This window comes from Tetrao urogallus, assembly GCF_951394365.1.
Source record: "Tetrao urogallus genome assembly, chromosome: 7".
NCBI classification, from domain to species: Eukaryota; Metazoa; Chordata; class Aves; order Galliformes; family Phasianidae; genus Tetrao; species Tetrao urogallus.
This window is the reverse complement of record NC_136820.1, coordinates 27,362,011-27,389,158: the sequence shown is the minus strand read 5'-3', so window position 1 is coordinate 27,389,158 and position 27,148 is coordinate 27,362,011. Positions and strand designations below refer to the sequence as shown.

Here is a 27,148-nt window from a genome sequence, read left to right as displayed (position 1 = left end):
ATGCCGGGCGCAATTGGGCCGGGGGCGGGCGGCGCACGGAGCCTCTACCGGCGGATCCTGCTGCTGCACCGGGCGCTGCCGCCCGCCCTGCGGGAGCTGGGTGACCGCTACGTCAAGGAGGAGTTCAAGAAGCACAAGGCCGCGGGGCCCGCAGAGGCACGGCGCTTCCTGCGGGAATGGGAGGCAAGTGCCCAGTGAAGCGGCGTTCAGTGGCTGCCCGGCCCGGCCCCGCGGGTGGCGGGGGAAGCTGCGGCGGGTCGGGCCGCCTGGGCACGCTGTCAGCCCGGGCGGCGCTCGCTGGCCGTGCCCGGCCCGGTTGTCCCCGCGCTACCGCAGCCCGTGCTTGTGGCGGGGCACCCCGCTCCCTTGCCCCGCTGGCAGCCCAGGGCAGCGCTGGGGGTCTGTCGTTGCCTTGTAGGCGTGTGACCACAACTGTGCGCGCATCTATATGTAACAGTTATATAATTAGCTATCTGTGTGTGTAAAACAGATGTGAAATTATGGGGTGTCATTTGCATGTATGTTACATAAATATGTATGTACATATAGCTACACGTGTAGCTGGTTGTATAATTACGATTAACTAAATATACATGTGTAAATAGCTTCCACATGAACTTGTTTTTCATTTTTGAGTGGTATTGTTGCCTTTACAGAGCAGTTCCTAGGGCAGCAGGCCTGATGGAGTTCGAACAGTGCACAAAGCTCTCAGGCACAGGGTTTGGATTTTGGGTGCTCGTGTGTGGGACCAGGACCTGGACTCAATGATACTTATGGATCCTTTCCAACTTGGAGTATTCTGTGATTCTGTGACATTTCACAAGTGCCGGAGGGGAGGGACTCTTTAGGTGGCTGGGTGCCAGTCAGATGCTGGCAGATCAGTAAGCCCAAAAAAGGCCACACAACAGGGAAATGTGACAGATACTCCATAAAGGAAAAAAGCTTTCAGTTAGAGCATCCAAACAATGATGAAAGACATACCTATATGAACCAGTAGCGTGCCTTTGCAGACCAGAAAGCCAACCATATCCTGGGCTGTTAAAAGAAGCATGGACAGCAGGGCAGGGGAGGTGCTCCTGCCCCTCTGCTCTGAGCTGTGAGACTTCACCCGTAGTACTGCATCCAGATGTGGAGTCCTGAGTACAGGAGAGACATTGACCTATTGGAGTGGACCCAGAGGATGGCCACAGAAATGATCCTGGGGAGAGAATGCCTATCCTATAAGGACAGGCTGAGAGAGCTGGGGCTGTTCATCCTGGAGATCAGAAGGCTCTGGGGAGGCCTGAGCGTGGGTTTTAGTATCTAAAGGGAAGATAAGAAGAGGATAGGCTCTTTAGCAAGGTCTGTTATGATAGCATAAGGGGAGATGGTTTCAGACTAAAAGAGGGAAGATTTGGATTGGACATAAGAGTAAGTTTTTTCACGGTAAGGATAGTGAGGCACTAGCACAGGTTGCCCAGAGAGGTGGTGGATGCCCTATCCTTGGAGACAGTCAAGATCAGACTGGACGGGGCTCTGATCTAGCTATAGGTTTCCCTGTTCATTGCAGGGGAGTTGGACTAGGTGACATTTAAGGGTCCCTTCCAACTCAAAAGATTCTAGGATTTTATAGACAATTAAGCCTCTAGTTAATTTTCATACTCACTGAAATGTTTGTTTTTCTGACTTTTGCTTTTATTTTTTTTTATTTTTTTATTTTTATTTTTTATTTATTTGGTAGTGCTCAAATGTTTCTGCTTTGATGTTTCCAGTCTTAGCATGAGCTAAAAAGACAAGTTGCAGGTTACTATTTTCAGTGGTAAAATCTTCCTTACAATATTTTTTAATAGGAAAACGGTGTTTACACTGAGATATTTTTAGCCATTTCTGTGAAGTGAACAAATAGTGAACACCTTTCTCAGTTTAAAAATGTTTTAGAAGTAGATTACAGAGAAAACTGGGAAAAATTAAATTATGAGGAAAGGAATGTGAATTTTGAAACCTGGCATGCATTGCTATTAGTTATGATATGTTCAAAGAAATGAAACTAATTTAATAACTGTTTTGAGTGCGTGAGCACTAAGAACTTTGCAAATACACCTTTCTTCTAACAAGATGCTGGGATGTATTAGCAAGTGGTTAATGTGGCTCTTCTCATCTTTCCTTTAATCTTTTGTTTCTTTCCGGGATTTTTCTCCCCCAGATTATTATCTGTTTCAAGGGTGGAATTTCTAAGTCAGACCTTCGCATTTCTGGCCTTTGGGACTGTGCCTCTCACAGCGTGCTGTGGTTTGCGGCCCCTGAAGGCCTGAACCAGGTAGCTGAGGTATTCTGTAGAAGACTTGGATTAGCCAAGAGCAAGATTAGCAAGATGCTAATGGTGCTGGTGGGCTGATGGTTAGGCTAGATGATCTCAGTGGTCTTTTCCAACCTTAATGATTCTATAATTCTTGTTAAAACTTCTACAGTGCTTTATGGATAGGGTCAGACCTTGTGTGTGGGAAAGTGCCTGAATATGCTGTTTTACAAAACAGAAATGGAGCTGAGCTCCTAGTAAGATATGGGATGTGTTGAAGGTCATTGGTTTGAACACATAGTCTGTGTTTGTAAGGTTGTTGTCCTCTTATTTGATCTGTATTTACAAATTTACTATTTAGCAAACTGCCTAGCATTTTAATCAGTCATTAGGGTTGCTTCCAATGTTTTTTCACCATGCTATTTTAAATCATGATGCTGTTTCAAGAGAACTGAACACATGGTTTGTTTACCTGGGAAAATAAACTGTGCAAATCCCCTTTATTTCTCTTGAAACATGGTGTGAAAAACTGTAATCTTTTAAATGCATTAAGAACAACCATTAGAGGAATTTTATTTTTACAGGGTGTTCAAGCCACTATAGCTTTTAAAATTGCTACAGTTCTTTAATATTAGGTTCTGTTACACTGCAGTAAGGAAGAACCCAAATCTCAGCGAAGAAATAGGATGGAGCTTCTAATTCTCAATGGGTGCAGTCATTTTGAACATACTTACAGTACACAGAAGCACAAGTAGAACACTGAAGAGAGATTTCTTAGATTAAGTTTAAACAGAAATTGAAAAAAGTGTTGAAAAGACCCCCAGATAGTATTGTCTCAGTATGTGGATGATTCTGGAAGAATTCCTGTACTGCCCTAATACTGCTGCAGTATCAGTTTGCATTAACAGAGATGGGAAAAGAACTCTTTGGTTTATAGAGAAACGGGGAAATTTATTGTTCTATCACAATTTGTGCTGGTGGAAAATGCCATTTTATGGCAAATCCAGACTGACTTGAGTTCATAAAATAGATAAAGTGCGCTTTGAATATTCTTGGAAGAGTTCTTTAGTGAATCAGAACTGGTAGAAATACTCTGCAGCTATATGCAAATTTGTATAAAAGTAGAACAACATAAAAATTGTGTTTTTCCTGTCATTTCTGTTGGATTAATGCTTTGCTTCTTGAGACCCATTGGGAAATATTAAAGGGAGTTGCAAAGAAAGCACGCTTTGTTGTTCAGGAATTATGGCTGTTCAGGTAGATTCAAATTAAGTATATCAATTATTAACGTATGCTCCTTCCTATTTTCTAAATATTTAATATTTTAATTAAAATAATTGGTACTCACTTACAAGAGGTGGCTGATATAATTAGATTGATAGTGATTATTACCTTGGAATGGTATTGAATTAATGCTGACAGATATGGTAAGTGAATTAGTTCAACAGTCTTCTAAATCATATGGTAGCTGATGAGAACGCTTACATAAGAATAGGTAATATTAAGGTAATATTGATTACTTCATTCCAGGTTACAAATGACATAATGTAGAATATTCAGCTAGGTAATTTAAGTATTTGTTTTACATCGTTTACATAATTCTTCTTTTAATTTTGAAATAGGTAATTTCATACTTACCTTGTTTAAAAAGTCTGACCTTGGTAGATTGGAAGATCTGGACTATCTTGAGATGAGCAGAATCATTCTGCAGAATTACATGACATTTTCTCACATCAGAGAGATAGAATAAATTGTCTTTGAAATGCTTTGGCCTTTTTTCACTCAGAAAGTCTTTTTATAAGCTTTCAAATTAACTGAGACTGATTGGGGAGCTGGCATCTGCTGTTGTACACTGAGAAGAAAGGTGACTATTTTTCATTCCTGTTAATATGGCTGGGCATTATATTGGCAAAATTAAGATGAAACTGTATCTCTCTATCTGGGGAACTGGTCCCTTAGCCTCTCAAGAATGGCTAATTTTTCTAGTTAACGTGATATCAGAAATGATAAAAGTAATTATCATTCATCAAATTTGTTTTCAGTTTTGCCTGGCACTTGCAGTGTTTGATTTGCTGGAATGATTTATGGCATGGACCCATAATATCTCTCAGGGCACAGCTGTCACGATGCATCTCCTTCTGCTGGTGACTGGGTATAACAAATGTTTTCCTTCTTATTTCTTTTGGCTAGTATGATCTTCCTTCCCCCTTTTTGATTTATTTTTAAGCTTCTTGCAATCAAAAGCACACTGAGAAATTGAAATGAGAATTTGAAGAGCAAATGACCAAACAAATTGACTGGGCAGACGAGGAAGCTGTTGCCAGTACTGGAATCAGACTGGAACAGGAGTGGAATGTGGGTTGCCTTTTCAGCAAGTGTATGGGCTGTGTAAGTCTGCAACTGCTGCTAACTTTCTGTATTATGCTGTAAGTTTCTGTAAAGTACATTATATGAGTGATCTTCTCTTTGCCTGACAAAGAAGTACGTATTTTTGGAAGTGAAATATGACTTTAAGGTTTTTGCCATTTTATGACTTTTATGAAAATTGGGAAATAGGATTTAAGAGTAATATTTCATTGTAACATTACCGGATACATTGGAATTTGCTTTTAGTGTTTTTTATGACTATCTGGGTGAAAACTTTCTTATTAAGAATAAATTCCTATTGAGACTTACACATTTAGCTGCTACTTAGGGTAGCCACTGAGTCTTAATTTGTAAGCACTGAATTGGAGGCAGTTTCCTTTATTTTCTTTGATATCTCTCAAGAAGCAGGAAGGAATTTCTCACTTCTCTGAAAGCTGAATACTTATGGCTGATAAATGAAAGAGCATGTGGGATTTGAACATGGCCAGATGCAGGGAATCATCCTGCTGCCCTGACCTTGTGCGTGGGGTGACCTGTTCTGGAGCCAGATCTGAAGTCTGCCTGTATAAGATGGCAGCTTTTCCTTGGGGCACCCAGGGTTTGGTGAGCTCCCTGAACCAGCTATTGTGTCCAAAAATCCCTCTGACAAAAAATAAAAATGAAAGAAAAAAAAGAAGAACAGCAACAACACACACACACACACACAAAAAAGAAACAAACAAAAAACAACAAAAAACCCAACAACCAAAGAGCAAAAAAAAGCAACAAGAAAACCAAATAGCCAAAGAACCAAAATGAATCGCTATAACAGCATTTCTTGGTAATGAAATTCCTTGGCTTCACTCCCATCCTTCCAGTGCTCCTTCAAGTGTAGGATTAGAAGCAGGAGTGGGAGCCCGCTTCTCTTCTGCTAAGGCTCCAACAGCCTGGGGGTTTTCTGATGCGGAGGAGCGGCCTGGCATGTGTGGGGTCTGCACCTCATGGGAATGAGCACGGAGTACTTGTCAGCTAGAGAACAGTGTCTTCTCCACCAGATTCCTTTGCCCACTCTGACGCCAGCGGTTCCTTGTGTGTTTGTGGCTCTGGGTTGGTGTGGTACACCATTTGATTAAGCCACTCAGTTTAACTTGTATGGAAATATACCACTTTTTTTTTCTTTTTTTTTTTTTTTTTTTTTTTTTTTTCCTATTTCAGTAATAGTGTGGTCTGGACTTAATGGAAAGTAAGACTTAAAGGCAAAACTGAGATTTTGTTTTAGACCTTGATATGTATTTTCCAAATTCATAAGCTTTGACATTGGTATTCTTAATGCTTATATCATGTTACCATGCCAGTTATGCAACCAGATAACATGCATCTCAGGGTCCTGAAGGAACTGGCAAATGTGGTTGCCAAGCCACTCTCCATCATTTTTGTAAAAGTCATAACTGTTGAGTGAAGTCCCTGGTGACTGGAAAAAGGGAAACATGGCTCCCATTTTTAAGAAACAGAGAAAGTAAGACCTGGGGCACTACAGACTGGTGAGCCTCACATCTGTGCCTGGGAAGGGCGTGGAACAGATCCTCCTGGTAGCTATGTGGAGGCACATACATGATGAGGAGATGATCTGAGACAGATGGCATGGCTTCACCAAGGGCAGATCTTGCCTGAGCATTTTGGTGGCCTTCTTGGACAAAGTGACAGCATCAGTGGACAAAGAAAGAGCAACTGATGTCATCCACCTGGACTTGTGCAAGGCTTTTGACATGGTCCCACACCAAAACCTTATCTCTAAGTTGAAAAGATATAGATTTGAAGAGTGAACTATTCAATGGACAAGGAATTGGTTATATGATCATAGCCAGAAGGTTGTTGTCAAAGGCTCCATGTCCAGGTGGAGACCATTCACTAGTGGTGTCCCTCAGGGGTCAGTCTTGGAACTGGTGCTCTTCAACGTCTTTAACAGTGGCAATGATAGTGGGATTGAGTGCATCTTCAGCAAGTTTGCTGATGACATGAAGTTGAGTGGTGCAGCTGGTATGGCAGAAGGAAGCCATCCAGATGCCATTCAGAGGGATCTGGACAAACTTGAGATGTGGGCCAACATGAACTGAATGAGATTCAACAAGGGCAAGTTCAAGATTTTGTACTCGCAGGCGTGAGTACAGACTCAGGGAGAAGAACTCATTGGGAGCAGCCCTACTGAGCAGGAATTGAGGGGTTCTTGTGGATGAAAAGCTGAACATGAGCCAGTAGTGTGCAATTGCAGCCTGGAAGGCCAACTGTATCCGGGCCACATCAAAGGAGAAGTGGTCAGCAGGGAGAGGGATGTGATTGTTCACCTCTGCTCTGCCCTTGCAAGGTCCCATACTGTGTATGTGTCTGACAGTACTGAGTCACATATACGTGTCACAGTACTGAGTACTGTGTCCAGGCCTGGTGTGCATAGCATAGATGTTGAAGTGGATCCAGAGGAGGGACACAAAAACTATCAGAGGGCTGGAGCAGATCTCCTGTGAAAAACGGCTGAGGGAACTGAGCTTGTTTAGCCTGGAGAAGAGAAGGCTCCAGAGAAACCTCAGTGCAGCCTTCCAGTACTTAAAGGGAGCTTATAAACAGAAGGAAGACTGACTTTTTACGCAGTCTAATAATAATAGGACAAGGGAGAATGTCTTTAAGCTAGAAGAGGGGGGAGATTTAGATTAGACGTTAGGAAGAAATTTTTCACTCAGAAGATGATGTGGCACTGGCACAGGCTGCCATTGAAGCTGTGGATCCCCATCCCTGGATGTGTTCAAGTCCAGGTTGGATGGGGCTCTAGGCAGCCTGAGCTGATGAGTGGCAGCCCTGTCTACAGCAGGATGTTGGAACTAGATGATCATTAAGATCTCAAACCATTCTGTAGTTCTGTGATGATATGTGTTGTTGTGTCTGTGCATGTAGCTGGTGCAGTGGCTGTCCTGATAGATGTGATAGAATAAAGCAGTCTGCTGCTTTATTTGCAACTGTTTTGATACAGCAAGAAGCACTGTGTGAATTAGTGGGGACACAGCAGATGGTCGTGGCTGCCAGTCCCTCAGGTTATTGTAAACTGTGGAGTAAATGCCACTGAAGTGGTAGAACTTAGTATAAATATGTGGTGTGCAAATAGTTTTATAAATTTTAGATAATTTGGTCATTGTATGCATTCATGAAGTATAGGCAGTGCCTTTGATATTTTGTGTGGGATTAATTAAGCCTGAGCTGTATGGGAAGTTTTATTAATTATAACTTTGATAGAGAAGCTGAGATTGCTGTATAACAGGTTGAATCTCTAATATGCGTAACAGTTCACTCCTTGCATTCAATAGCACTTGCCTGGGAGATGAACAAGGATCTTTATGTTAATGCTTGCAGATTCGTATGCTTCAGAGGAAGTTCTGTGGCTGCCTGCTTGTGGAAACTTTTTTGATGAATCCAGCTTTGTGTCAGCCAGCTTGTGATTAGATGTCTGAGTAAGAACATGGCAAAATCAGATGCTGTAGCAACATGCACAGGAATGGGATGTTTGCAGAATTGTGATTTTAAAAGGTAATTCAGGTTTCCATCTAGTGGTGGTATTAAATTCAGTCTAAACCAAAGGAAGCACAGTGTATTCATAACTGTGGTATGTGAAGCGTTGTAATACTTGTGTATGTGGTTGAAACTTAGGAAATAAAAAGCCTAAGGATGCAAATTATGTACTTTTACAGCACGTAACTCTGAGAGCCTCCAGATTTCTTTTTTTTATATTGAAGTTATAATAATTAAGGGTCAATTATATTAATGGTATGCATTCAGATAGTACTCTTTGACTCTAGCAGTTTATTTAATTGCTGCAAATTAATCTGATTCTACTTCATCAATGTTCTGTGACAGACATTTCAAAAGGTTTGATTTGATACAGGTCTAGAAATCCTTACCAGGTTAAGTTTGCAGATGGAGAAAATACCTCAATAACACATCCACCAGTCTTTTGGACTTGTATTTTAAGACTGTAGCAGGTTGAACAGAAAACCAGGTTTAAACCATATTTGCAAATTTATAAGAATTTCTGATTGTTTATGTTTAATTGATACATTCCTTCTAGCATTTGTTTGGCACTTGTTTGAATACTGCCAGATTGTAGTGTCTATAAGCGTGGTAGGTGTTACTATGTTTTCAATGCATTTCCACTGTCAACATTGTATAAACACTGCCAACTTACCACAAGTGCTGTCAAGTACTATATTTTGTAATTACTGCAGTAATATCACGAGTGCTGTAATTGCATGTACTGTACGGATATGCTTTTCTGTTCTGTACGCAGGCACAAAATTGATATTTCTTCTGTGAATTAAAATGGAATCAGGAGCATATCTAAATATTTCTTTCAGAATTGCTTTTTCACATTTCAGCATCATACGAGGTATCTACAAGTCGTTCTGTACAGATGGGAGGAGTTTCAGAGCCCTGAACTTGTGCAGCACATCTAGATGTGTAGCTGATATGTTTGGACTCATCAAGGCTCCCTTATACAGTTTACTAATGTTAGTGTCAGTTTTGCCAAGACACCAAACCTTAGATTTCAACTTCATAATCTTGTCTTTTGTAGCATCTTTATCAATCTTTGTTTTGTTTTTGCTGTCTTTCACAATGCCAAAAGCTTTGTGTGTTTTAAGACTGAAGCTGATTCTATGTCTTCTAATTGATATTCTACCATTCGTACTGAGCTCGCTCCTACACTGAGCAGCAAATTTCTGGTAAAACATTTTTATTTCTGTGTCTGGAAGTTGCTAATTAAAAAACCACTTTTTTTTTTTTTTTTTTTTTTTTTTTTTTTAAGGACATGATGGAAACATTTATTTAATCTTAGCGTCTGACAACATTTGTATTCATTGATTTTTAAAGGTCATTTCCAGAAGTTAATGTCAATGAGATTTTTCAAATGAACTGTTCATTATACTAAAAGTTAGTTGCAAGTAATACTACAAACAGACTTTACTTTTATTTTTAGGCTTAGTGATATGTGGAGAGCTTGAGTGCTGATAATATGCTCATTTCTTGTTGCAGAGATACTAGTGAGAGACAGAGCAGACAAAGGCAAATGTGCATAATGCACTTTTTACCTTACCAGGCTAAACCTCTGGGTTGATCTTCTACCCATCTTTCAAGAATGGCTAGTGCAGTAGAATCATAGAATCGTTTGAGTTGGAAGGGGCCCTTAAAGGTCACCTAGTCCAACTCCCCTGCAGTGAACAGGGACACCTACAGCTAGATCAGATTGCCCAAAGCGTGGACCAGCCAGACCTCAACTGTCTCCAGGGATGGGGCATCCCCCACCTCTCTGGGCAACCTGTGCCAGTGCCTCACTATCTTTATTGTAAAAAACATTTCCTTTGTATCCAGTCTAACTATCCCCTATTTTAGTATAAAACCATTTCCCAAAGTAGATGCACGTTCCCTTGTTACATGTGATTTCCTGAATGGTACAAAATTTATACACTGATTTTATGCTTTTTTTCCTTCCTGAATTATTCTTATCCATAAATTAGAGGAAATTAACAGGTGATTACATCATTGCAATATTATTTCTTTATTCTTTTCTGAATTTCTACATTTTTCTTTTCTGAATCTGAAGCGGGAGAAGGGTGATGAAAGGGTGGGAACTTAAGACAACTCTCCATGACTGTCGTGACTGAAGGTGCTGAATAGTGTCGGTAGTATTAAAATCTGCATAGAATAAATCAGAGCAACTGGTTTGTTTTCTGTAGACCACAAAATGCCACTTAGCTCATAATCAAGCTTTTGCCTTTTTCAGTTGCACAGTTTCAGTTGCCTTTTTCAGTTTCAGTTGGAAGGCATATGAGTTATGTAATTGACTTGAGTTTGTGTGCTATATGAGGTGTAGTAATACCATCTGTATAGTCTGTCTTGATGGAAGAATTTGTACTACATTAGCAATCTTTCAGGCTCTGTCACCTTCTGACTTCTGTCAATAGTGCCCTCACTTGTAGTTTGATAGCTGATTTTAGACTTTGGTGATACATCAGAAGTGATTATCGTTCATAAGATTGCAGTTTTTGAAGTGTACACGTGATGGCAGCAAATACCTAAATTTATAAGGCACGTTTATCTACTAAAAACTAGTAGGATTTTGAATTTTCTAATATAAATTAGTTAGAATTTTCACAGCTTGAATTATTGTTATTTATTGAAAACTATAAATTCATTAAAATACTGCTGAAGATTTTGTGAAGGCTTTTTAATTCAAAAATTATACTGCATTTTCTACCTTCTGTGGCCATAATCTATTTAGTGGTGTTTTCTGGTTTTGATGTGCACCAGAGTAGTTTGTTACTGGAGCAGCAAAAGCTGGTAGCTGCCCAGGTAGTTTGCCATGTTTGGTGGTGACCCTCTGATCCTTTGTAAGAGAAGAGAAGACGCACACCATTCTTTTGTCCATCTTTGTGTTTCCCTGGCATTCTACCTGCTGACTCCTTATTGTGCTGAAATTTGCTTTTCTGAAGCCCGTTGTTGGTTTTTCTCCATTTGAGGACTCCGTGGAGACACCTCTCATAATCTGCTCCTACCTCCCTCACATTGCTCAGATTACATCTCCCAGCTGGATCTGTAGATGAGTCAAACCTGCTACAGCAAACTAATCTGACATAAACACCCTGCACAAGCTGCTGCTATATTGAAGTGGAAAAAATCCTAACCAAATTTGAGGAACTTAATAGCTGCTGGTGTGTAACTCTGCTTCTGACAGACATTGACGTGGTAAGAGTCCCTTTTTTTTCCTGGAGCTGGAAAGTTCATGGAGTTCTTCAAAATGTTTTACTCATTGTCTTGTGATCAAACAGTTGAGTGTAATTGGTTTTCTTCTGTTCTTCCTCTTTAAGCCTTTCTCTGGCACATTTATTAGCTAAATGCTTTCTTCTTCCATAACAGATGCATGCTTTTGGCATACTGTGTTGCATTTTGTTTTTCATTTCTTTTTCCTGTGCCAATCATTCTTTCTGAGTTCTCATTTGTTGTGTAGATCACTAATAAGTTTTCCACCAAGTGTTCTTGGTCTGATGAAAGGACCCAGTGTGTCCCTATTCCTGAGCATGCCTCATCTACATATTGGGTGCACACGGAAGTGAAATTCCTATGCACTGCAGCCCTCTGCTTTCCAGCCACAGGCATCTGCTGCTGTGGGAGCAGGGAGGGAGTCCTCACTGGAGCCATGAAGACGCCTCAAGTCTTGCTTCACCTCAAGCATCATGTGGAAAGCATAGGTCAGCCTTAGGCCATGGTACCAGCATGTTGCTTTGTCCTTCTTTGTGCTGAAATTTCTTGCCTTGCTCTGTGTAGTTACTTCATTTACTGTAGTTTTGCATTTGTTTTAATGTGTAGAATTCGTTTGAAGGTGTCTGGCAGAAGAATATGATATCCAGTTGTTTGCTCGACCTCTTGAATTTTTAAGTTCAGTTGGTTGTTGGCAGCGAAGCATACTGTTGAGCTTTTTAACAGCCATTGCGGTGAGTTACTGTAAGAGTTGGAGAGCCATGATGTGAAGAGTTTTAATGAAATAATGAATATATATTGTGTCCTTAGTGGTTTAAAGAAAGGAGATCTTGTATAGCTGTGTTTTTTTTTTTTTTTTTCCCACTGCTTCTGCTGCTGATTAATTGATGAAAAGAAACTTAATGGGCAGTGTCGGGTCCATGGGCAGTACTACCTTTGTTATAGCTGAAAGAAGTTTCATCATTAAGAAAAAGCATTGTGCTCTCGATCAAGAAGGAATGAATGTTGCTTTGTGAAAACTGTGAACATTGATTATTATTTTTTTAAGCTTGGTGAATGGGGTGCCTGTCTCCAGCAGATGCCACTCCAAAACAGGAGACTAGTTTCCCAAATTGACCAGCTAGAGGAAAATAGTTGTGGTGGCTCTTGTTTCTTAGAAATGTTGGTGGCAGTTTGCCTGATACCGTCTTTGTTTCCCTTGATAAGAACAGCCTGTGCTGTAAACAGTTAAATATTTATCTTTTAAAATGGAGCTGTATCAGCAGAGAGAGTAAGGTGTTTCTGTTCTTCTTCTGTACTGAGTAAGGTGGAGACTAGAAATCCTGGGACTCGAGAAGTGTCACTGGAGGGATTCTGTGTGGCAGAAAAGTGCCTGTGTCAGGATTGCTGAAAACCTGTAACAAGGCAATGACTTAGAAACACAGGGCTCAGTGAATTTTAGTAAGACACACCCTTACAAAACCTTCAGAGACATGTTGAGAAGAAGATGGCCAAGTTGTAGGCCTGTCTGCTAAGACATACTGGGATGTATTCATCAAACAGCAGAGGTTGCCAGTATCTCAACTGGCAAGATCTGAAATAAGATTTTACTAATGAATTGATCCAAACAAGAATGTGACCGCTACCTTGTTTTTCCCTGAGTTGGTGGTGGCACAGCTGTGGTGACAGGACACTGAGATGCTTTAGGCTGGAAGGTGGCCAGATCAGAGGGTGGTGAGTGAAGCTGGAGGAGCAAAATTGATCATGACAAGGTGTTGTCTGCCTGGATTGTGGAATAGGACCCCAGGAAACAGATTCATCTGAAGAGCTTTCAGGTTAGTGAGGCAAACAATGCTTAAACAATTTCTGTGTTTCTGGTACAGCGAATATTGGACAAAATAATGCATTTCCAGCATGCTGCGGTTTGTAGTGCTGCTGGCAGAGGTAGGGAAGGCATCTGTTAAATGCTTGCTAGTTTTCTTGCTATTTCATTTTGGCTTGCTAGATAGAATCCTGACACACTTTAGAGGTTATTGAAGGTGTGCTTGATTCCTTGTAAATGTTCATCTGATACTTTGTGGCTGCTGTTGCAAAATGTGGGTTGCATTTCAGCTGGAAAGGAGGTTTTGTTCTTCTTTCCTCTTGCGTATTGGACAAGCAAAGCTTTGATGGCTGTTTTAGTGAGAAAAAAGATAAATGCATTCTGTTTCTTTACTGAAAATCTCTGCCAATGAAGTTTTGAGTTTGTTGCAGAAGAATTAGATGGAAACTTAATGTAAAAACTAGATTATACGTACAAAAAGCTGGTATTCTGATTCGGCTTCAGTAAATCAACTGAAAGTAAATATTCGCCTTTTTGCTCACTCGTGCCCTGGGCTTACTCTTCTGAAGGCTGAGCAGTGCGGCCTCTCAACCCTTCCTGGTGCAGCCCGTGCTCTGGCCACCGCTTTGCTGAGGTTGCTTCTGTCAGACTCTCTGTGCATGCATTCTGTTGAAGTGGATGCCCAAACTGCTCTGACTGGATAGTCCAAGTGAGATCCAGCCGAGGCTGCTTGGAGCAAAGGGCCCGAGTGAGATCCAGCCTGTAGTTCTCCCAGTCTGGCATCCGCTGTGATGCTGTCTCATGTGACAGAAAAAGCTGCTTGTGTTGGTTTTTGTTGCATTGTGTTTGGGTTTTCAAATGAGCAGCTGCATTACTTTTGATTGGGAAATGATAAAATGTTCATTTTCTTAGATGATGTGGAATTTTTTTGCATGTTCTTAAGCACCGGACTGAAAAAACACTCTGGCAGAATCCTGAGGTTCTGCTGCTTTGAGGGGGCTGAGAATTTGTTTCTTCTTGCTTTTAATACATTTTTTTCCATTTGGGATTTAAATGATATATCTTGTATTAATTAGATAATAGGTTGGGAAGTTCTTGGAAAGTAGTGTTAACTTCCAATTTTTTTTAATTGTTTAAGTAAAATCATTCATGTTTAGCCATTACCTGAGAAGAATATTCATGTCTTTAATGAGATTATTGCACGTAATATGTAAGCACGTAGTGGCAGCAAGTCATTTCTGCTTTTACTTCACAGCATTGGTGTTATTTTGTTTTTCCAAGGTTACAATTGTATCCCTACTTTTTTATTGAAGAGCTTACTGAAAGTGTGTTACTGTGATGTGTAGAACACTTGGTCTTTTGACATCCAAACCGTAATAATATTAGACCTTTCCTTGTGATTTCTGAGAAAAGATTTAACTTACAGTTTTCCAGTGTTAACTGGAAAATTCCCAGAGCTTCTGGATCTGAAGCAGAATTAATGACAGTGATAAAAGCCAGAAAGCCATAATTTAAATCTGCATTCACGATGGGCTGGTACTGAAGTGCAGGCGTGAACTCTGGAGATACATGTCAGCATCCCCTGTGGTACAGCCCATTGCTTGTTTGCCATCCAAGAATAACAGCACAAAGAACTGAAAATCACACTGCCTGGTTTCGCTCAGTTATTTGTTTAATTTGTATGTAATGTAACTGTGTAGATGTGATGTTGGCTGCAATTTTTGACAATGTTTAGTATGCTTTAGTTTAATTTGTGAGATTTGGTGTTATGGAACCAGCATCAGTCATATAAATTACATATCTGGCTGAAATGAAGGCTAATATGCTGAGCATTTGCTGGAAAAACCTTTATGGCAGTGGGCAAGGACTTAGAAAGTAGGGTCATACTGGACGTGGGTGCTATCTCCATCCTTAAGTTTTATCATTTTGTTTTTCATGTTTTGTTTGTGCACTTATTTGCACACATATGCATTTCTAATGCACAGCAACAGATAAAGGTAGGATTAAATTAAGCATCTACGTCTGTATAGACTTCTTGTTTGAAAATCAATTCCGTGATATTGATGACCATAGTTCCAGTTAGTTGACAGCATTACAGTTTTAGGATGCATTAGCTAAACTGGAATCAAACAGTGCTTCATCTGAATCTATTTAGAAGGCTAGCAGAAAGCATGCAACAGCATTAATGGTTTTAATTGTAAATAATAGCGCAAATGAGCTCTTTGAATTAATTTGGCTTCATGTTTTCTTTTCACCTTCAGATGTTCTTATTCAGTTGTGTCAGATGACTTCTTGTGACCCCTTGTGCTATTTAGCCACCCCATTTGCTGATTAGGGCCTTTGCTGTAGCCATGCATCCATCAGAAGCACATGTTAACTAAGTTACTCGCCAAAGATTTCTTTTTTCCTTAGTAATGACACTTTACTGTTTTCATTTGTGAATAGACTGCTTGTAGGCAGTGTTGTGGAGGGAAGATGGGATCCTAATGATATTTCAGATAGGTGTGATATTCTTGATAGCACCAGTGGCAGAACTTTCCCAGGCCAATTCTACGTGCACCAAATGCAATAAAACACTGTGCTGCATTCTGCAAGGAAAGGTTTTTTGTTTTTTTTTTGCATAACTGTGGTCTTTGAAGTCACTCCTACAATGGATATAACAAGCAGTTACAAGCAGATCTGTTTTGGATTTTTCTCATAAATGAATACAGTAGAATGCAGATAATCCCATTGCTCTTCTGTAGAAAATAAAAGATGCACAAAGGTATGCATGTAAACCTGTATAATAGCCTTATAGGGCTAGTACAGCTTACTTCTAATAATATAGCTTACTTTCTGTAGCATAAATCATATTTAATTGAATAAAACATAAAAAAACTAGACCTTTTAGACTAGATTTATTAAAACACTACTAACTAAAACACCCTAAGTTATCATTAGTATGTTTCAAGGGTAAGCATCTCTGCGTAGTAGATAATGCAAATGTTATTTAAGATTATTTACTTGTGTCTTCAGGTAACTTACTTGAGAGTTTTTCCTGTTAGCTTTCTTGGTCTAACTCTATAGTGAATCCTGTGACTAAAAAGCAGTCACTTAGCTGGGAGTTTAAGTGAAATAGGTGTCTCTGAAGGCCTTTGTACTGAGTGGAGAATGAGACAAGAAGTCACTGTGATTATGATGGAACTGCCTACTTGTGAGCAGATGGGCACAAGATCTTTTCCATTTTTTTTCTTGATTAGCAAGTGAAAGTCATTGACATGTAGGCAGCTCAAAAATACTTCAAGTTCTTATTGTTAGAACAGTGTTGTATTGCTTTAAGCAGCTTCAGAGACATTGTAAAGCCATGCTAATGTAAGCTGAGATAATTCCTTGATGTTGAAAAGTCTTGAAACACAAATTGAGATATCTCAATAGCTTAAATATTCTCTGAATGGTAGAAACCTTGAGCAAGTTTTATTCACATTCCCAGTGGATGGCAGATAGAGATTTTTCTAGACCTTGATATGTAGTCAGTTTGAAAACTCCTCTTTTCCAGGTCATTGTACACACTAGAAGAACATGCTTCCCAATAAGGCACAGATAAAAAAATGCAGCAGCTTATCATTCACACTAATGAAAAAATATCTTCGTATTAATGTGGAGAGAGCATTTGAACAGATGCAGATGTGCCATACCAAAATGATTAAATAGTACTGCTTAACTCAGAGCAGAGGTACTTTATCTCGGGAATTTCAGTTCACAGGTAGAACTGATGTGCTGCACTTCCCATTTCTGCTATCATCTATTCAGGGAAGCTGTTCCTGCTCCAAATGTCAATATCTTACCCAAAGCTGAACAACATAGCATGTGGCTGTTGAAGCACCTGGGAGGTTGGCAGCCACAGAGCAGATCTAAGCCAGTCAGAGCGATCTCAGCATGGTATATTTGCTTTTGTGAAATGTTGCCTTGATGTTTTCACTTATTTTTAAAGATCTTTTAAATTGTAAAGCAAATTAACTTATGTTCTAGTTCAGCAATACCAAGTGTGTGAAAATTTTTTGGAGTAAGCAGGCAGTCTGAATTATTCTTGTGAAAGCTTAAGGTTTTCTTGGCTGAATGTTCATTCATCTCAAAGTACATACAACCCTATTTGACTTACTTGGTTTCCGTAGCTTGTTTTTTGTCTCATTTAATAATTCAAAGAAAGCCACCTCTCATGTTAAGAACACCTTGTACATGAGCAGAAACAAATAAGAAGCAATGAAACAAGATTTGGATGAGTTCATTTTGAAGTATGTGTTGTACAGAGATTATAGGACAGTGTGTTCAGGCTTGAATTTGTTATGTATTTGATTTTCCCAAGAGCAGTAGAGAATATTTTGTGGAGTTTCTCAGAGGTGCTTTCAAATTAGTTCTCTCTACAGGTACTTTCTTAAATTTGGGAACTTGTTCAGCAGGTCAGGAGTTGGACTCAGTGATCCCTGTGTGTCCCTTCCAATTCAGGATATTCTGTGATTCCATGATCAGTGAAATTTTCTCGCTCTTTTTGCACTTCATCTTTCCAATCTTTTGTTCTTCTGTGACAGCTCAGCCCTTACTTGCTGTAATGTGAAAGATGCTTTAAAAATCCTCTTTAGATAGAAAGATAGAGAGTGGCTTGTAGATGATCACAGTGGTTTTTTTTATTCCCCAAATCTGGAGGTTTTGATATAGTAGAGATGCATCCTCTTTTATAGCAGCTCTTAAATACACTGATGATGCATTTGCTTTCTTCAGTGAAAAATTCTGGCAATTTCTGAAATAGTTCAGAACAAGTTAAAAACCAGGTTAGAGTTGTAGGCTTCAGAGTTTCTCGATCTCCAGAAACAGGAAAAGAAAACCAAACAGGAAAAAGCCCCGGCACAATATTAGGGTTATGTTTAGAAAGGCAACTTAATTTCTCTGACCTTTTTGTCTGCACTATTATATCAGAAGACTTTCTGGCTGCACGCTTGTTATATTGCCATAATTTAAGAAAATAAAGCAGAGCAGAGGACCTTCCATTGCAATTTTGAGAGCTGTAAAACAAAAAGGAAGGAAGAGCTGTGGTATGTTCTATTAGGGAGTATAGGAGATTTTGGAAACAATTTATTTAATGGAAGTAAGTTTATGTATGTACAAAGTGTATTCCTTATCTAAATGTGAGTGTCATCTAGCATCCTTTGGTGCTCAGCAGCAAGAACTGGAAAAGAACTTGCCCAGAGGCTAGTGGGTTAATCCTTTTGCCTTTTAACAAGTACACATCAGTAGTGTGAATAAATTGTCTTTACTGCAGTGCGGTTTTACAGATATAAACCAGTATGTTGTCAGTTGCTTTAAGGAAAATATTTTATTAGCATGCATTTATTTTCATAGAAACGATGTATTGCTGCTATTTAGAAACAACACGGACTGCATTTTAACTGGATGATTTTGGTTAACTGCATGGAGTTATTTCTTCAGAGTAGAACTTAAAAATTCCTAGACCAGATGACATGCTTGTTTAAGTAACACCCAAAAAGGATTCACCTGTGTTTCCCAGCGGCAATATGTTTTTTATTCTTGAAAGAATACGAGTCCCCCTGTATGTAAGCTTTCTTTATGGACAGCTAGTCACTTTCATTGTGCTGCATGAGGAACACACTTGCAATGTGTGTGTGCCATTTTGTTGGAAAGGTGGGCCCATAATCTTCCACAGCCCATTGCTTGTCTGCCTTAAGTACTACTGCAGGGTGTACATTTCAGCCAGTGTTACTAGAGGGAGGTGGTGGAGTCACTGTCCCCAGGGGTTTTGAAGAAACGTGTGGATGTGGCACTGAGGGCCATAGTCAGTGGGCATGGTGGCGATGGGTTGAGATTGGACCAGATAATCTCAGTGTTTTTTTTTCCAACCTTACTATTCTATGATTCTATGATTTTCAGTTGCTAAATTTGCTTTGGAACAGAGAGTATAGAATATGTTCAGCTGAAACTGGGGAAGCTTCTGTCCATCCTGATGGACAGATCCGACGTCCCTCAGATAATAACCTTCTGGACTGCTTATTAAATATTGCCCATAAGGTTTTACCTAATTCATTCAATCGCATTATTCTTGTGTGGGTCCATTTCAGTGAAAAATGCAGTGCACTCTCAGCAGAAATGTTATTTGTGGTGTCATTGAAATCAAAGCAAGGCACCTATTTACGGATGAAATTTTTGTTTATACTTGAGATTTTTTATTGTTGTTCTGCTACCTTAAAGTTTTGGCTCTAATAAGCATACAGGAATGTGAGTAATGGAAAAATAAGGATACCAAGTTTCTGTATGTATGCTTATGCTTTACTGAGTATAAATTGAATAGAACATGCATGGAAGGCCTTCCAGTAGTATCATCAATTGGGATATTTAATCTTCTGCAGCTAGCAGTCTGGAAACTGATGTGGTTGTCTTGGAAACAGGCTTTATTTTGCTTTTGCAAATACCTAGATATGAAATCATTGTCTTTGAAAATCGAGTAGTGATATGATACATTCTCAAAGAAATAACAGCAAATTTAAGGTGCTTGTCCTCTTTTTGAAGAATTGATGATGTTTCTATTGTGTGCTTTAATTGTGGTTGTGTGACTATAGTTCTAAAACAGAATGTAGTTTTCTTTAACCTAAAATGTCTATTCTTATTGCTGATATTTGTCTTGGAGTTAGCTGCAGTAAAACACTTTGCCAAGATTTTCTAGCTTAATATTTAAATAGAAATATTGCAGTGTAACTAGTGTACTGAACAAGTTACATTCCTAAAAAAATGTATTGATGCTATCATTTCAGGTCTTATCCCTTGCCCCACTTTAAATGAACAGCTTGTGAGGAATCCTTGACTCTTCTGTGAGGCTGTAGCACAAGACTTGCCAAACAAAATACCAGGAGTAGAGGAAAGTGCACAGGATCGCAGGAGAGCTGCCATGCACTGTGTGAAGTGTGAAATCAAATCTGGGTGGATAAATAAGCATCTTTCACATTGCTGAGGATTTAGTAGGATTTGTATAAAAATGTGAAACAGTATTCATGAAAGAAGTGTGACTTCTGTTCTTCAGTTTATTAAGTTCAGTGGGGTTTTGATGTATTTCTCTTCCAAGTATTTTTGTGTCTAGCATCAATTTAAAGAGCTTTCTAAACATTGGTATGTACTTCAGAGAAGGCTTTTTTTTTTTTTTTCTTTATTTTCCCCTTTCATTCTTTTATGGCTTATTTTAAGGGAAACTTACAGACTGAATTTTGCAGCCTGTCCATAGGAAGAGAGGAGTATCATAGGAGCTTGGCAAGCCACTGGAACTCAGTTTTCTGACCATCTCTTTGGTCTTACTTCCAGTCTGTTCTTCCTGTTCCATTTCCTGTGCTGTGTTTACATTTCAGTTTGATCTATTTTCAGAACTGAATTGGTCAATTTATTTCTCCTTAGGAGTTCTTCTATCCAGCATGTCGCAAAATCATGGAATCATAGAATGGCTTGGGTTGTAAGGGACCTGGAGCATCATCAAGTTCCAGCCCCACCCTGCTACAGGCAGGGCTGCCAACTGCTAGATCAAATACTGGATCACATTGCCTGGGGCCTCATCCAGCCTGGCCTTAAACACCTCTAGAGATGAGGCATCCACAGCCAGCCTGCTCCAACATCTCACCATTCTCTCAGTAAAAATCTTTTCTGTGACATCTAATCTAAGTCTCCCCTCCTTTAGTTTAAAACCATTCCCTCTCATCATATCACTGTCTGCCCACGTAAAAAAGTTTATTTCCCTCCTGTTTATAAACGCCCTTTAAATACTGGAAGGCTGCAGTGAGGTTTCCACACAGTCTTTTTCAGGCTGAACAAGCCCAGTTCCTTCATCTGGTCTTCTTAGGAGAGATGCTCCAGCCCTTGGATCATCCTCCTGGTCCTTGAGTGCTGAATATTCCTTTCTCCTTCACTAGAATTAGCTCAAGTTTTCTCTTTAAGACGTAAGACGAAGCTTATTGACATAAGATAAGATGATCTTAAAGACCATGGCTGCTATCAGATGATGCAAAAAGCTTTTAGAGAGCGAAGTTTTGGCTTTGATACATAAAACTTATGTTGGTATTGTACGTCCAGAAAGAAATGATTAATCACAGCTTGTTCTTCCACAAATGACAGCTAAGTCACTCTGATATACTCTAATGGGGTAATTGATATGTGTTTATCTTGATGGTCAAACCACAAACTTTCCACTTTTACCTCATATTGTCATCTCATAAGTCTTATATGAAAAAGGAAATTAAAATAATGTATAATTTAAGCCGTAAGCAAAGCTGAATTGGTTCTTGAACTTTTTTTCACATTTTTCTAAATAAATGTCATTTCTTCCAGTTTAACAATATTAGTAAACTGTGTTAAAAAAGGAGTCCATTTGTACCTTCCTGATCAAATAATAATTCTCCGTGCTGATTACTAAGTAGTACATAATTACATTACCTGGCTCCATTTTAGCTGAACAATTTTTCATTCTCTCCTTCCAATCTGCAAACGAGCAAGCAACCAAAAAAACCAATCTCATATGGTACCAGTTCATTGTGGCTGCAGTGTGTGCATCCCTGCGTTACTGTGGTCACTGCCCTGAAGTTTTGGTTGGTTTAGCATCAGTCCTGAGTCTCTTGGGAAAACTCGATGTTCTTAAAGTTCTCTTGGCTTTTCTTTCCTGATGAAGTTTTAGAAAACTTTTGACATTTTCTGGTTGTTTCCAGTCTTCACAACCCAATGACTTTGTACTGCTGAAATCTGTTTTAGCCCTCTGCGTTAGAAATGGTGATGTGGTCTTTCACCCTCAGAAGTGAAAATGCCATGTAATTCAAACTTTTCTGAAGATGAAAAGGAACTGAGAATTTGTTGGTCACGTGTTTCACTTGAGGGTGTTGCTGAGTCTGACCTCAGCAGGGTTCCCAAACAGGAAATAGACTACAGAGGAGGGATTACAGATTCATTCAAGGATAAAAGGTATTTTTTTGTCTTTTTTCTTTCAAAAAATAGTCCAACTAATAAGCACATTCTTTTTAGCACAAGAAAGCAAGAAAGTTGTTTGAAGCCAGTTAGAGAAAGGAATGTAGTGATGAGACCCTCATGTCTGAAGGACGGTTTGTCAGGTTATCATGAGTTGAAGAAGAACCGTGTCAGCCCACACAGCCCGGGTCTGCATGTTTAGTTTCTCTTAGACACGTAACATTCATCAGTTTTACAAAATCCCATTGCAAGTGGTAAAATTTGTTCTTCATGCAGCTTGTGGTTACAGCTCCTCCTTAATTACTGTTTGGCCTGTTAATTAGAAAATGCAGGATTTTGTTCAACCTGCATTTACTTTTGGGGCATGAGATGTCTTCAGTGGGGGCATGAGATGTCTTCAGCTGCTCCCTGCTCTTGGACTTGTCTTGGACTTGGTCTTATAATTATAAATAAACAATTATAAGCAATAGGTCTGTTTTATAAGTCTTCATTTTTCTGTACATAGCAAACCTCTGAATAAACTTATGTATTTAACACACTGACTTCTGCGTAACTTTCTATCTTTAGCTTCTCTATTATTAAGAAAAAACATCAAGAATGTCTGAAATTTGAAATGTAAAAGAAACAGCAGATTTTCTGGCTTGTGCAAGCTTTCTGAAGGTGGTAAGTAGATCTTTAAGTATTTTTAGCCAGATTGCTCTCATGGAATGTAACTCGTGAATCAGGTGAATTAATCTGGCATTGCGTGCCATGAGCTGTGCTGGGACTCCGCTCCATATCCTCTCACTACCCAAGAGCTGGAGTTCACAGTTTGCTTAATTTGAGCAGCAGAGGTTTGTGTGTGCATGCAAGGAGGACTGGGATTTTATTTAAGCTGTACCTCCAGCAAAACTGTGTGAACACTGGACATAAAGAAGGCTTGCTTATCTTTGCTGTTGTAATTTTGCACAGCTCTGCCTCTTCTATTCAGTATTAGGCAATGGACTGTGTACCTATGGCATTAGTAGTGAATCAGATGCTAGATCAGGAAAATGTAAGAAAAAACATTGGCTTCTGTCATAAATCAGCTTGTCATTAGTTTTTTTTTTTTTTTTTCTTGTATATAAATTTATAGCTTAGCCATAGTTTTATGAAGATACCTTATTTCTAGTGCTTTAGTTAAATGGAGCATGGTGTTCCTGAAGAGGCCTCATTGTAGCTTCTGAATCTAAGTGGTGTTTGTTGCATCAGAACTGAAATGTTTGATCTCCTGCCATTCAGATGTTGATGATGTCCATGGCTATGTGGTGAATCTAATAGCATCTCCCAGCAGGAGCTGTGTTACATCAGTGACCCAAATCACTGTGGCCCTCCTCTGGCTGTGCTCCAACAGGTCCACATCTCTGCTGTACTGAAGACTCTGGATTTGGCCACAGTCCTAATGCTTTGGAATTTCGTGAGCTATATCCCCCATTTAAACACCACTTCTCTGAATATTTTGTCTGCAATTGATACTTAATTAGCTTAACAGAAAACAAAGCGAAGAGAGATCTTTTGGGGAAAAAAAAAAAAAGAGTAAGTCAGCTACAGAAATCTGTCTGAATGTATGTAGAAACATAAATCCAGTGTCTCTGTGCAATCCAAGCTGAGGGCATTGCTTGCTGTGCTGTCCATTCGCATTATTGTTTCTTCACACTACAGCCCTGGCAGCAGGTGTAATATTTTGCAACAGAACAAGAATTTGACAGGCTACAATTTGGAGTTAATTTCCAATGAGTGATGTGGGTGACCTGCCAGGCCAGGCTTGTTTTTAGATATCATCTTGAGGAATGGTTTAAAATCATTTGATATCACTTCTTGATGGCTGTCTGAGACGTTGAACAGGGCAATGAGCAGCTGCCGCTGCTCTGTCCCAGTGATGTTGTTGTTTGATCAGTGTGATGTCATTAATATGGCTGTAAGTGAAGATGATATTTTGGAAGAGATGAAGGCATCAGCTCTTTACAATGTTCTACATGTTAAGCCTACCTTTGTGGAGGACGCCAAAGAAGACAGAGAAGATGGTTGCCATTCTTCCCAGTACAGATGGGAATTTAATTTTTATTTTACCTTATAATTAAATCATACATTTTGCTCAACATTTCATATCATATCAGGTGAACGCTAGCCTGTCAGAGTGTACTGGGCAGGATGGCAGTCTGTCCATCTGGCTGTCAGGCAGCAGAGCTTTTGTTTGGGCAGTTGGGGCTTTTATTTTTGTATTTGATTTCTTCTAAACCTTGTAAGCAACAAGCTGACACCCTTTCCTTAATTAGTGATATTCTAAAACCTCGGCTGTCACCCATCCCTGTGTGCCATTCTGATAAAACAGAGGAAAAGCTGTGTATTCACTTCAGATAGTGACCTTCTTGGAAAAAAAAACCACAAAAAGGTGGTTATTGATTACAGTAAATACTTTCTGAATTTCTGTAGCAGACAGCTACAGAATCCACGTCATTCAATCTCACGCCACAGTATTGAGGCAGCCTGATGGTTGAGCTCAGCTGCTCTCCTGCTCTCCTCTGCTGCCTCATGTACGCTGAGCATGACTCTGCTGTGCCTGCAGGCTGGTCTGTCTCCAGCTTTGTTTCTTCTCTCTCACGTACTGTGAGCACAGTGTGAACTGTAACTGGAATAAGATGCCCTTGGAAAATCTGTCGGAGGTTTGGATCACAGTTGCCAGAGAAGGTTTGTTGTATTTGGAAGATGTAGCTATGTGTAAAATAAAAAAAAGAAGGGAAGAAGTGATTTTCCTTGTTTGAGAAGGCTGAGCAGGGGTTTGTTTTGGCTCCGCTGTTATAGGAGGTGCTATTGGTAAATAGTTACACTCTGTAAGTTCTAAGGAAAGCTAAAGCAAAAGCAAAGATGCTGCTCCTTCTCATTGCTGGGTACAGATTGTGATCACCAGATTTTGTGGTACATTCCTGAAAGAGCAAATGTAAGCTTCCTTCTCCTCTCCTGTTATGTTTTTAAACTTATTTCTGATCTTCATCTGGAGTTCTGCATTACAGTTCACGTGCAGTGAGAAGATGGTGCATTTTCTGCATTCAAGCTGAATCTTAAGTGACAGAACAACATATCAGCACATGGTGGAATGCTTTGCTGAGGGCACTGCTTCCAGGGCAGAGATTCTTTAACACTGATGGCTTTTCTCTGTTAGTAACAATTTGAGATACGCTGTGTATGTTGTTCTATCTGTTTTGGTAGCTGTATATCACACTTCGCAGTGGGTAAGATCCCACTGACTGGGGTGCGTGCTTCCCTTCAGAAGATCATTGGGGAGGTTCACTTGGGGCAATGCAGTTTAGTCTGTCCAAAAGGAACACGACCAAGAGAAGTTCTCATGTTCAGAAGACCCTCTGGTCTTTGTGCCTTCAGTGATTGTGTGGTTCTTTCTGAACAAGATGCAGTTTTTGTCATTTGGTGTTGGTGGATTTTCACAGGTTGTGTAAGAGTATGATTGTATGGTAAAATGGTGTTAAAAGAAGTTGACAGGAATCCTGCACGTGTCATTTTTGTGACCTTTATATCCTCTCTTCATAGAACTATGCAGCGCTGATATGGCAACAAATTAATGACGACAAACAGAGCTCGAGAAAAAAGGCTGTATTTGGAATCCAACTCACAGAAGAAAAGCTTAATGACTTCCGTGATGAGCAGATTGGGCAGCTGAAGGAGCTGATGGATGAGGCTACCAAACCTAAGCAAAAAATCACTATTTCTGAAGACTCCGAACACAAAAGCTGAAAGATTCTGAACATTTGACTTAATGCATACAGAACCATTTTGAAACTTCCTTTTCCAGCTGGGGTAGAATGTGATTTCTGTGGAATGATGGCTGCTGCTGCTGCCATAACCTGTCTGAAGGTGGTATCTCTGACTTTTTATGCAATTATGTCTGGTAAAATGGAATCATTATGACAATTTTATGTTAATTGCAGTGTTTTTGTTTTTCTAATGGAAGGGGGGGAGACTTAAAGAATTTGGTAACACTAATTTGATGTTTTAAAAATAGAAGGTTTTAATTTTAATCAACTTGGAACAAAACTTCTTTCCATTTTTACATCATCCTCTGCTGTGAAGGGGAAGGTACAGTTAACATTTGTTTTTCTGATGTGGATTCAATAGACAGAACAAAAGTATGGTGCTGAAGTGCATTCATTTCAATGGAAAGGAATGATCAGTATTAGAAACGTACTGTTGTTAATTCTTCTTCAGCTTCATTGTGAAATGTGCTTTAAAATAAAAGATAAAATTCATTATTAAATTGATTTTGAAGAAATCATTGGTTTATGAAGGAAATTATTTTATTCACCAATGCATATCTTTTTAAAAACCGTTCATGATTTTGTTCTGTTAGAGTTCAAGTAATCTTTAAAAGCTTTGTGTCCCATCCAACTCGTTATTTTATGCTGAGCAGAGTTTATAAGCAGCTCAGTTGCCAAAGTTATCCATTTCATAATGCCGTGTAACAAACATCAGTTATATTTGGTAATGGGTCAGCCGTCATCAGGACCATGCATGCCTATTGTAATACACTGTTGCAACTAAAAATAACAATCCTACTTCGTCTGCTAAGAAAACACCTCCCTTACTATGCAAAAGACAGCTTTCATTTCATATTCCAAACTGAGTTTTATATTATTAGTTTTGTTCTATTTTTGGACCATTTGCTGTCTGTTACCCATGGAGTGTTTGAGACAATATAATTTCTTTCCTCTTTGGGAATAACAGCTTTGACATGTAAGCACATTTCCACCTGTCTGGGGTTCTAACAGCATGCTGTTTGCCAGAGCTACATGCCTGGTTCTTGACAGGGCAAATCTGGGGAGCAGACTGCTTGTCTCTCCCATATCTGTCTTCCCATTTCTGAAGCCTTTACTGGGATTTCAGGTTGCAGGTTGCTCATTTCTATTAAAAGGTCAACTTCTTGACTC

General features: G+C 39.5%; 1 protein-coding gene across 1 annotated transcript; it reads left to right on the top strand.

Moving 5' to 3' along the window:
- SDHAF3 (succinate dehydrogenase complex assembly factor 3) lies at positions 1-25,958 on the top strand (the record flags this gene model as incomplete). Its single annotated transcript, XM_079538239.1, has 2 exons — positions 1-183; positions 25,755-25,958. The coding sequence occupies 2 exons, from the start codon at positions 1-3 to the stop codon at positions 25,956-25,958; spliced, it is 387 nt and encodes a 128-aa protein (XP_079394365.1).
- Between the last annotated feature and the right edge of the window lie 1,190 nt (positions 25,959-27,148).